A 12,241-nucleotide genomic window follows, 5' to 3' on the forward strand; every position below is an offset into this window, starting at 1 on the left:
TCGAACTTTGAAACATGTATTCCCCCCTTGGATTCTTATTTGTGATGAAAAATGGTATTTTGACTTTGAAATTAGCTTCAACGCAAAATATTTCTTTTCTTATTCAAGGGACGTAACCGCTCGGTGCGTTTTCGAATAAATCGAATTTGGGGTAAAATCGATCGAATTGCATCACAAATCTGCTTCAGTTGCAAGATCTTGACATGCTTTTCTCCATCAAGATAACTGTACCGCTTGAAATTGGCGGAGAAACATTCGGTCTAAAGTTAATTTTGGCTGACGCCTGGCTGACGTCCTCTCGATAGCTGCATGTGAAGGAGACTCATCACTGCAAACCATATTGGAAAACGTATGAACTGTAGTTCAAACTGTTTATTGTAACACGCTGTATGCAAAAGGTGTGTTAATTTTGAACACTCAGTGTTTTAAGCCTTCCACTTCAGTCGACGGACATTTTTGTTGTGCTTGCCAGTGAACTAAAAAGTCCCAGACGCATAGTGCCGCATTTTATCATATGCCCCTGAAGTAAAATTGTGTTAAATTTTCGCACTGTAGAATCAGTCTCAATGTAAACTTGTATGTATGTACGTACGTACGTGTAATCGGATTAAATACACTTAATTAAAGTTGAGTGTTTGAAAAGAGTAAGAATGTCTTTTCAGCTTTTTTTTCCCAACTTGATGTAGTACACAGTGACTGTACATTTTGTTGCAGATACTGCCAGTCCTTGTACTGGGCGTCTTCTGTGTCAATTTAGGATGGTCGCAACCTGTCACAGGTGAATATGCGTGTGTGTGTGTGTGTGTGTGTGTGTGTGTGTGTGTGTGTGTGTGTGTGTTTGTGTGTGTGTGTGTGTGTGTGTTTGTGTGTGTGTGTGTGTGTGTATGTGTGTGTGTCCCAGTGTGCGTGACAGTGTGTGTTCAGCTTTTGCTGAATGAATCATACGTGAATCAGTGTTAAATTTGAATTGCCCTTTTTATCACAAAGCATCTTGTACTCACTTAATCTTGCGGCATGGCATTTTTCTTGTATAATTAGGATCGTATGACAGTTGTATAAAACACTAGGACCTTATGAACATTTCAAATTGCATCTAAATTTAGAACAACAGAGGGGATCCAGGATTGACAACACCAGCGCGATCGACAAAATCGCAAACGTCGTCGACAAACTCCGTGATGAATCGGCAGTTTCCGGGAACATCCGAGAGGAGCCGACTGTGAACGAAGTCGCCAAGAAAGAACCAACCCGAGATAGCAGGCATGTTTCTGAGAAGCAAAACGCCGAAGCTTTTGACGAAAAACTACTCAACGATAGACAAGATTTATCGAACGAGATTTACACAGCAGGTAACGTTGTGGATAGAAATTAGTATCATTATATCAAATCGAGTTAGCTTGAGAATAAACAATGTCTCGACATTTTTTGTTTTGTTTTTTGTAACGTATTATCAGCTCATGTCCCTAATAGGTTTATGGAAATGCATTCTCCAGAGTTTTTGTTATATCAAATTGTTGATACCAAATTTGATATGAAGTACTGAATTAAATAATAGACGAAAAGGTAAATCGGTAAGCCGGTAAACAGATGCATCAGTGTCGGTGTTGTCAGAAGAAAAAATAAAGAAGAAACCATAGAAGAAAGAATGCAGAACATTACAGGCCAGTCACTAGCGAGGGGTGTGTCTGAAACACGTGGACAAGGAGCACGCGTGGAAAGTTTGCCTCACTAAAAGCAAGGGTATTCACTCTTTCACAACCCATACAAACCCGACAGAGTTATTTCCACAACTCGTCTATTCGATCAGAACGGCATTGCTCGCGTTGTGGGCGGGGATGTAGCTCAGTCGGTAGCGCGCTGGATTTGTATCCAGTTGGCCGCTGTCAGCGTGAGTTCGTCCCCACGTTCGGCGAGAGATTTATTTCTCAGAGTCAACTTTGTGTGCAGACTCTCCTCGGTGTCCGAACACCCCCCGTGTGTACACGCAAGCACAAGACCAAGTGCGCACGAAAAAGATCCTGTAATCCATGTCAGAGTTCGGTGGGTTATAGAAACACAAAAATACCCAGCATGCTTCCTCCGAAAACGGCGTATGGCTGCCTAAATGGCGGGGTAAAAAACGGTCATACACGTAAAATTCCACTCGTGCAAAAAACACGAGTGTACGTGGGAGTTTCAGCCCACGAACGCAGAAGAAGAAGAAGAAGAAGAAGCTCGCGTTGTAAAATCCTCTTTTTGTTTCTAGACCATATTGTTTACTTTCTGTTTATTTTCTTAGATACGAATCTGGATCAAGGCAAGGATCAGACGATGGGGAGACAGAGCACTGACGTCATGCCAATGACGTCAGATGAACCTGAAAACTCCGATGATCTGGATGTCCCGAGACCAAAAAAGAAGCTCACCATTCCAAGAAAGGCTGTTGAATCTGACAAATTTGTCCCTGCTGTGACAACGACTCCAGAAGAAAACATTCCCCAAAACACAAAGCCTGATACATTCAAAAACCCTAGAGAAATAGAGCCTGTGACACTGACTGAAACAATCTCCACAACCCCTAAACTTGATACATTTGAGGTATTTATCAACGTCGCAGACTTGACGTCAGGCGGAAAACGTCCCACGCGAGGGAAGGATGACAAATCTGACACACTTCTTAATGACGTGATTGCCACGTCAGAACAACAGCTCCTAGTCTCAGTAACGCCCCAAAACATTGAGATTGATGTAACGGAAGATCTTCAAATTCCTAAGGTACCTATTGAAAATAAACCTGAGGCGCTTTCTGAAGACGCAGATCTAACAACCGAAAAGTTCGATGTAACTGAAAGGCTTCAAGTTCCTAAGGTACCTATTGAAAATCAACCTAATGCGCTTTCTAAAGACGCAGATCTAACAACCAAAAAGTTCGATGAAAGGCTTCAAATTCCAAAGGTACCATTGGAAAAAAAGCCCGAGATGCCGTCACTCGACGTAGCTCTGACACAAGAAAAAAAGTCTCCTGTTCCATTAGGCCCGAAGATACACGACAAACTGGTGAGTGACGTGACTGTGACGTCAACGGAGAAGCCCAAAAGCGTCGACACGTTTGACAAGGTCAAGGTTATGACGCCAGAAAGGACAACTACCAGCGGTGTGACCGACAAAGCTGACGTCAGCAAGCCGTCACTGGGCAACGACGAAAAGGTACGCAATGACATGAGATCGACGTCACAAGAGACTGACGACAAACTATCGAGGTCATCTGGAAGCGCGGAACGTGTGGACAATAACGTCACTGACTCGACAGAAGAGAACCTCATTGCAACAGGCAGGAAGATAGCAGGTAATTGATCGTTAAATGTGATTTTGACTACCATTGCGTGTTAAGATAGTTGATTAAAATGATTCTTTTGATTCTGATAATTGGTTATAATCCGTGCTTGGGATTGACAATAGGGCCTTTTGAATAAATAAAAAGTTGAATTAAAATGATGCCTTTGATTCTGTTCATTGGTTTTAATCTGCAAACAAATATCCTGGTAGAATTTCTTGCAAAAGATTGACAATGTTGGCTTTTGATTAAAGAAAAAAAAGAAAAGAAAAAAAAGCTAATCGTGAGGTGAGCTATAAGGTGACATCGCGATGTTGTCATTTTGGTTTTCTCATAAAAAGTCTTGTGATAATTCTTTTTGGGGAGGAATTCAAATGTGATGTTTGTGAATGAACCTTTTACATCCTTACGGTGGGATTGTTTGTGTGCAGCGAGGTGGTGATTATATAAGTGTCGCACCAGTTAGTATGTAAGTACTTTAATGTTAATAAGTTGTAGTCTTGTCTTCGTGTTCATGCGTCACCACTGTGGTTTCTCAGGATTTGATATGATCAAGTTAGCTTGGTTTGCTTGATTGATTAAACTCAACAGCTAAACTCAAAGACCCAAGAGCCTGCAACGATCCCGATGTGGCAAAATATATTGCAGCCAACCCAAACAGATCTGGCAACGACTTTGACTACCTGGATAAGTCTGTGATCAACAATTTTCCCAATGAAGGTATTGGTCCCTTTGGCGTACAACCGCCGTGTCGCAGGTCAAGGGTTTAATTTCCTTAAATCTTGTGGATGTTTCTGGGAGTAAAAAGTTGGGTTGGGATTTAGAGGATGTAAAGTACTTATTGTCAAATTTAATCTTTCCAAGTATACATAGAACGGATTTATTGATCTCTCTCATTCTTTCTCTCCCTCTCACCCACAAACAAACAAACAAGCACGCACGAACGCACGCATTCACAAACACACACACACGCACACACACACACACACACACACACACACACACACACACACACACACACACTCTCTTTCACACACACACACACACACACTCTCTTTCACACACACACACACACACACACACACACACACACACACACACACACACACACACACACACGCACTCACTCACACACAATAATAATCCCGCTGCTCTTGTTTTGTGATGGAATGTACACAGATATGGACAATCACTGTCGATTTGCGCGGAATTAAATAGTTTTGCGCATCACGCCTAATTAGCAAACATGCTGCCGATTCTGCGAATTCGGCATTTTTGTGTTTTTGGCGTCGCACACCTCTTAACGGCACAGTCCTTGATTTTTTTTTAATTTAAAATTTATTTTTTTTGCTTAACGCCCAGCCGACCACAAAGGGCCATATCAGGGCGGTGCTGCTTTGACATTTAACGTGCGCCACACACAAGACAGAAGTCGCAGCACAGGCTTCATGTCTCACCCAGTCACATTATTCTGACACCGGACCAACCAGTCCTAGCACTAACCCCATAATACCAGACGCCAGGCGGAGCAGCCACTAGATTGCCAATTTTAAAGTCTTAGGTATGACCCGGCCGGGGTTCGAACCCACGACCTCCCGATCACGGGGCGGACGCCTTACCACTATGCTACCGTGCCGGTCCAGTCTTTGAATAAAAACGATTCGATTCACAATCTCAGATCTGGCCATGCAGGTTTATTCACACAATCAGTAGTCTGGACGCTGTCTATGCAGAGTGTAATCTTTTTAACGAATAAATTTCTTCACGGGCGATATTGGTAACCTTTGAAATTGTTTCATCAAGAAAGTATCACTGCACGAGAAACAATAACGCAGTTGTTGGTTGGTATGCCCCAGTGAGGCATTAATTAACAGTGAGGCATTAATTAACAGTGAGTGCTTGTTTGTTTGTTTGTGAGTGAGAGGGAGAGAAAGAATGAGAGAGATCAATAAATTAATTTTTCCCATGTTAAAGCCTGGTCAGATCCGAGAAGTAAATTTTAAGGGGCTTATTGTCCGTCAGGTCTTAATTGCCGCCTATATTGGACATGAATTGGTTTATACGATTCGTGTTTTTACCCTCACGGCTTTTGATGTATGCGTGTGTAGGTGGTATCCGTCTCTGGGTCTGCACATAAAGTTGACCCGTGTCCGTCCCGGCCCAGATTCGAACCAGAGACCTTTCGATCTCAAGTCCAGTGCTCTACCAACTGAGCTATCGGTCCCCCCCCCAGACCCGAGAAAGGGGGGCCATTCGTTTATATATGGGACAGAATCCTAGATCAGATGGACTGCCAACGTTCCAAAATTCAGAATAAAAAAACAAGAATGGTAGGTAATTAAAACGTTTATTATCTAGACAGAACAAAACGTTAAATTTACTTGTACGTCGCATTTTCGCACATACGAACAAAAAAGCCGTATTCAGCCTGTTCAAAATATTTCGAGTAGCCACACGATCTTGAGATCAGTTCATTATCTGTTTCATAAGTGCTATTATGGGAAAGACTTTGCTTTCATCATCTAACTGATTTGCAGGATCGAGCAGACCACCTGGTGAATCTACAACAGCACTCAAGCAAACGAAATCAGAAGAGTCACCGCTGTCCTTACCTCTGGTGCCTGGCATGGACAAGAGCGAAGACAGTGACGAGGCTTCAGTGGAAGAGACGCATCACGACGTGTCTGTTGTCATCAACATTAACCCTCAACACGAAGGTGAGTAGTTTCAGTTCTTTCGTATTTAGCCTGCACAAATTAATGTGTGAATTCATTCCTTGAAGAATTGAACAATACAATATGGAAGTATGATATTGTAAGATGAAAATCGTGTGTTCTTTTCTATAATTGTTATTCTCTCGGTTGTCAGGAAATTGCTTTCGGCTAACTCTAACTTACTCTTGCACGTAGTTGTCCATATTTTTAGCGCATACGCGTTTTTTTTTAAAATTTTAAATTAAATTCTTTAGATCATTCCTTGTACAGGTAAACTTCCAAAGTAGCTTAGTTAATGCAGCGTTTACACCAACCACATTTCAAAACATTCGCAGATTGTCGACTCTCAATTGAACGATTAACACCTGCAGTAGACACATTACTGAAAGAATAACAAATAGAGAATACTACATGGCTTGCTGTGTCGTACCAGATTTACACAAGTTGTTTTTTTAAAATATTGAACCGTCTGCGAGCGAAAGCGAGCTGTTCACTATTTGAAAAAGCAACGAGTGTAAATCTGGTACGACACAGCAAGCCATGTAGTATTCTGTTTATCCTACATACTGTACTTACGTGTATTTTACTGAAAATGTCTTGCAGTCGAGGCAGCTAAATTGAAGACGCTTGTTTTGGAACCACGATCTCTTCTAAAGCCTCGTGCAATCTATTACGTCAAAGCAAAGAAACGTCACTCTGAAAGTGTGGTGTGACGTGTTACTTCTAAAGATTCATCGAGGGTAATTAGTGAGCGCAATTTTTGTTTCTATAATGACGTTTGTCTCGGTGACTTTGGCATCATAAGCAGTGGAAAAACAGGTCCCTGCCAGACTTGCTTGACATGACCTCATTTACATGATATAGGCCTACACACGTGTGATTTGAACGATTATTATCTCACGGGTGTCTCTCTCACGTATGTAGGATAAAATATGTAAACTTAAATTCAGGTACAAAAAGGAAGCATGGTAAAAGGAAGCCAACGTCTGGTTGTAGTAATTCGATTTTTTTAAACAAAATTGTTTTCTATTGTTTGTTTCAGAAGAACCTGCTGAAAAAAGGATACCCCTGGAAAATGACATTATGCAAAGGATCTTTGGGTATCCGTCTTCTCGGCAGCAGAACCGACTTCCTCCCACCAACCCCTGGTTTACAGGGCAACAAACTGAGAATGACTTAATGCGTCAGTCCTCTCACGAATCGGAGAGGAGTGTATCTCCTTTTCTGAAGCTGATTCGTAGTCTTGTCAATACGCCTCGCCAGAACGACAAATTGCTCGACCATCTTCGTCACTGCTCTCTTATGTCTTCCACAAATCGCCAACCCTATCGAAGATACAACAAAAACCGCAAGCCTGCCCGCAAGTCCGACAATGCCTGGCATCCTGAAGCAACAGTTGTACATACATTTCCGTCGCTTGACAGTTTGGTAGATCGCCCTGACAAAGCAGAGGCATCTGAAGCTTCTGAACCTGTGCAACACGAATTAGAAATTACCTTCGTCGGCCCTTCCGCTGAGTTGGAGTTGCCCGCTTCCTTTCACAAAGGTTCACACCAGAGCGATTCTGAGAGCGATCTGAGATCGGTTGGACAAGACGATCACTTAATGAGCTCTCCTCCTTTTGAGTTTCATTTGCCCAGCATGTTTCACAGGGATTTAAGGCAAGGCAGTCCTAAAGGTGGTCTTGGATTGGCTGAACAAGACAATCCTCATGTAAGCTCTTCTCCTTTTGATTTCGATGGTAAAGACACAGCAAGTGGAGCAGCACATTTTTCACGGGTTCATGGTCCTGCTGCCTTATTTTCTGAAGCAAAATTTCCGACCCCAGGATCTTTTCCCGGTCAGGTATTAAGAGAAGCGCTGAACAAACTTCAGCAGGCTGGCACCAACGGTCATCGTCATAATTGTTCCATTAATGGTGGAGGTTCGTTAATGCCTGATACTCGCAAAGCTGATGTGGCAAATCCTAGCATGCTTTCTGGTTTCGGCCATAATAGAAATCTATTCCCTGCCACTCGTACAGCTGACGTGTCCAATCCTACCATGCTTTCTGCTCTTTTGTCACCTTTGGATAATTCTGAGAGTTCGGATTCAGGCGAAACATCGGACGGTTCCTGGCAGTTCAATTCTTTCAAATCGTCTCCGTCCTCTTCGGAGCCATCGGATGAAATCGTGCCTGCTGCTAAATTATCGAAGCTTGTGTCTGGCAATGGCTTCTCTGACCCGGAGGAGACGGGTAAGAACTCTGCAAAACTGCGTGGTGAGCCTGGCTCGCGTCCTGCACACACTGACGATGCTGTAACCGCTGGAGTGGAAGAGTCAGCCAAAAGGTCTGACCAGGCCACTGAATCGACGCTTGAGATACAAACTTCTTTGGGCCAACATTCTAGTTTTCTATTTTCTTTCTTGAAGGATCCTTTTTCTTTTGTTCATTCTTCATTTCATAACTCTCCCGGTCTACCTGACGCAACGCAGCCTTTTAAGCAATTACCGACTTCCTCCAAGCCTGCCGGAGCCATAGGCTCGTCACAAAGTGATGTCTTCTCGAAGAGTTTGCCTGGACAACCTTTTCCCAGTTTCACTGGCGACAATAGCCGTCCTGATTCTGATTCTCCAAAGATGTCTCCAGTTGGATCTCTCGGTTCTGGTGTTGGCGATTCCGTCAAATCCAACGAGCGATCCAAATTGCCTGATAAGGGTAACGTAGATGGTTGGGTTCAGATGCACTCGGGTGATTCAGTCCAGTCCTCGGAACATCAGACTAATTCTGACAGTTCGTTCAACAGTAAGGAGTCTCCTTCGTCTGACTCTGTGGAGCAGTCTGAAGCTTTTGGCGTTCCAAAAAGTCCAACAATCTCAGAAGATGAAGCATCTCCCAAACAGAGATCGAAATCCGCTACTTCGTTTGGATCATCTGATGGGTCCAAATCAGCAGATTCATCCGATGAAGGTCGCTCGAGTTCTGCTGAAGAACTGGTGTCAGAGTCTGATTTATCCTCTTCGTTTGGAGTTATGGATGCACTTGATCAGATTTTCAACGATGAAGACACGGAGCACTCCTCGCAGCATTTTGAGGATCCTGGTGCTTTTGAGGAGCGGGAAGACGATCAAGACGTTTGGGATGAATTCTGATGAATGATATGTTCATCGTTTTGATAATGACGAAGTTTAAAATCGAATCTGAGTCTTTTCTGCTTCTGCGATTATTTTCTGTACATGTTTAATTATCTAGGCTTTTCTTTGTTTTCTATGATATGCAGTTGTTGACTGTTTGCGAGTCGATAAGAATGTGGTTGTTTTTGTTATTGCTTTATTTTAACCTACATTGTGACTTAAAATGGTGTTTTTTGATAGGCTAATATGTTAAGGATTTCTTTCTTTGTGAGTTAAAAAGATGACAGTCTTCTGTTTTTGAGTAAACATTACAATTTGTTGCTGTTTTGTTTTGGAGTTAGTAATGATTTTTATTTTGTTGTGTTTCCCCGGGCGGTGCGGGAGAGGGGGAGGGGGTTGGGCATTGTCGGTTTCTTTTTTGTAAGTTAGGTTTTTATTTCACCTTGTTGCTTATAGCATTTGCAGTTAATATCAGTTATCTATTTAGTGCTTGGTATGTATTTGATGTTGAAAATGTTTCTTACTTCCAATGTAGTAACATGTAATAACAAGTCAAGTCAATCGATATACAAAAAATAAGTCAATCTGTCGGCCTGAAACAAAGATCGACATACTGAAAACCTGGGATCAGTAATCGTCGAGACTACTAAAACCTGGCTAGCAAAACCCGTAAACCGAGACGGGTCGAGCTTGTCTCGGTGAAGCATTCCAACATAAAACCTAATCTGCATAAACCGATTTTCTTCCACTCTGAGCACATTTTCAGAGTTAACATAACATACATAAATATTTTTGGATTCCGAAATTGATAAGGATTCAAACATTGATAAGAAATACAATGCCTTTTTAAATCACGTTAGTGAAAATTTGATGTTAATGACAACTTTCATGAACAAACCAGTTACTTAATTCCGTCGCGATATAACCTTCGTGGTTGAAAACGACGTTAAACACCAAAGAAAGAAAGTTACTTAATTTGTAAGCTTCCAAGCTGAAATGCAATTCCATAGTCCGGACCGAGTCAAGGAATGTTTGACTAAAATGTCAATCGATTTGCTTAAAAGGAGGTCACCACAGTGCGGCCTCACATTTTGCCAAAACACACACACACATACACCATCACCTCGTTTCGATTCCCGGTCTATGTGAAAATATTGAATCAAAATTGATCAAATGTTAAGAAAAAATGTGAAGGTTAGCAGTCCGTTTTATTAACAGAGTGGGCGGGGATGTAGCTCAGTCGGTAGCGCGCTGGATTTGTATCCAGTTGGCCGCTGTCAGCGTGAGTTCGTCCCCACGTTCGGCGAGAGATTTATTTCTCAGAGTCAACTTTGTGTGCAGACTCTCCTCGGTGTCCGAACACCCCCGTGTGTACACGCAAGCACAAGACCAAGTGCGCACGAAAAGATCCTGTAATCCATGTCAGAGTTCGGTGGGTTATAGAAACACGAAAATACCCAGCATGCTTCCTCCGAAAACGGCGTATGGCTGCCTAAATGGCGGGGTAAAAAACGGTCATACACGTAAAATTCCACTGGTGCAAAAAACTCGAGTGCACGTGGGAGTTTCATCCCACGAACGCAGAAGAAGAAGAAGAATTAACAGAGTTCTTTGGTCCTCTACTGTTGGCTTCTGATTCAAAGGCGGAGTGATGTTTTTTTTCTATTCTCATTTTATTATGTATGTACATTTTTACTTTTGCATTTTCTTCGTGCAAGAAAATAAGTTTGTAGTCAAGAAAATAATAGTTTGTTTTGTTTTGTGTCAATTGTAATGCTTCGCTTTTCTTGTTAGGTTATGTGCATTGTGATTCTTTAATATCTTATCCAAAATGCGTGTGAACCAAAATTATACGTTCTGTAATTTTTAACCTGCTGCATTCGTTGCTAGTTTACCTGTGCTTTGTTCAAAATACAATGCGTGTATTTGTGCGTTTTTATATGATATTTTCATAACTTTTCTGCTGTGCTCGCTTTAATATTAACACAAAGAATGTTTTAATTTTAAGCTTAAAAACAGGTCTGCCTGGGTTTTTTTTTAAACACCATATCAGCAATAATTATTAATTCACAATACTTTACATTTTTGAACTTGAAAATGCAAAATGTTGCAGTCATGAAAATAAATTCGAGATGAGTTTAGTGACAGCATCGCATTTGTGTGTGTGTGGGGGGAATACACATACACACACACACACACACACACACAAACACATACACACACACATATACACACACACACAAACACACACACACATACACACACACACAAACACATACACACACAAACACACACACACACAAACACATACACACACACAAACACACACACTAACACACACACACATACACATACACACACACAAATACACACACACACAAACACACACACACACATACACACACACACACACAAACACACACACTAACACACACACACACAAACACATACACACACACAAACACACACACACACATACACACACACATACACACACACACACACACCCACACAAACAGAGGCATAAGCCTACATGTGTGCACGTGCGCAAACACAATCTGTCTATCTCTGTCTCCCTCTCTCTCACTTTCACAAGCGGTACACTCTGTTATACACACACAAACACAGCATAATTATCCAGTTTGTAACATACTTTCATAATTTTACTGAATTTGTTCAGCGCAGCATGTACATTGTTAAAGAAAACAAGAATCAATTTGAATACAAACACCGATCTTGCATTCTATTGCCATGAGACATGTCGTATTCTGAAGTTATTAGTACTTCATACATACCATCATTCATGAGCAAATTGACAGAAATCATTCAGTTAACAACACTAATTGAAATGATATGCCTTTTACTTATTAAACAGTGGAAAACCAGCGGGTTTGATATCAGTGTTAGTATTAGATATTGTCTACAAAGGAAAACAAGTAATTTCAGTATTGTCATCTTAAACATGAGAATGTTAAATATAAAAGTAACCAATTTAAGGATGTATTTCGTGAGAATTTAGGATGCTGACAATATTAAACAAGAAAAGTCGAGACGTATAAAATGTATATCAACAAAATGTATATCTTCTTGTGAGTAAATC

At 41.5% G+C, this 12,241-nt stretch overlaps 1 protein-coding gene and 1 long non-coding RNA gene across 2 annotated transcripts; both read left to right on the forward strand.

The window, feature by feature from the left end:
* Positions 1–713: 713 nt before the first annotated feature.
* Positions 714–3,126, forward strand: LOC138960997 (uncharacterized). Its single transcript, XR_011454114.1, has 3 exons — positions 714–778; positions 1,104–1,349; positions 2,279–3,126. It is a non-coding gene; the product is annotated as an uncharacterized lncRNA (long non-coding RNA).
* A 35-nt stretch (positions 3,127–3,161) lies between these two features.
* On the forward strand, positions 3,162–11,282 carry LOC138962852 (uncharacterized). The gene is made up of 4 exons (XM_070334818.1): positions 3,162–3,325; positions 3,905–4,033; positions 5,851–6,030; positions 7,070–11,282. Exons 1-4 carry the CDS (start codon positions 3,199–3,201, stop codon positions 9,157–9,159), a joined length of 2,526 nt encoding a protein of 841 aa, XP_070190919.1. The 5' UTR covers positions 3,162–3,198; the 3' UTR covers positions 9,160–11,282.
* Positions 11,283–12,241: the final 959 nt, after the last annotated feature.

Source organism: Littorina saxatilis, linkage group LG3 (genome assembly GCF_037325665.1).
Source record: "Littorina saxatilis isolate snail1 linkage group LG3, US_GU_Lsax_2.0, whole genome shotgun sequence".
Lineage (NCBI taxonomy): Eukaryota > Metazoa > Mollusca > Gastropoda > Littorinimorpha > Littorinidae > Littorina > Littorina saxatilis.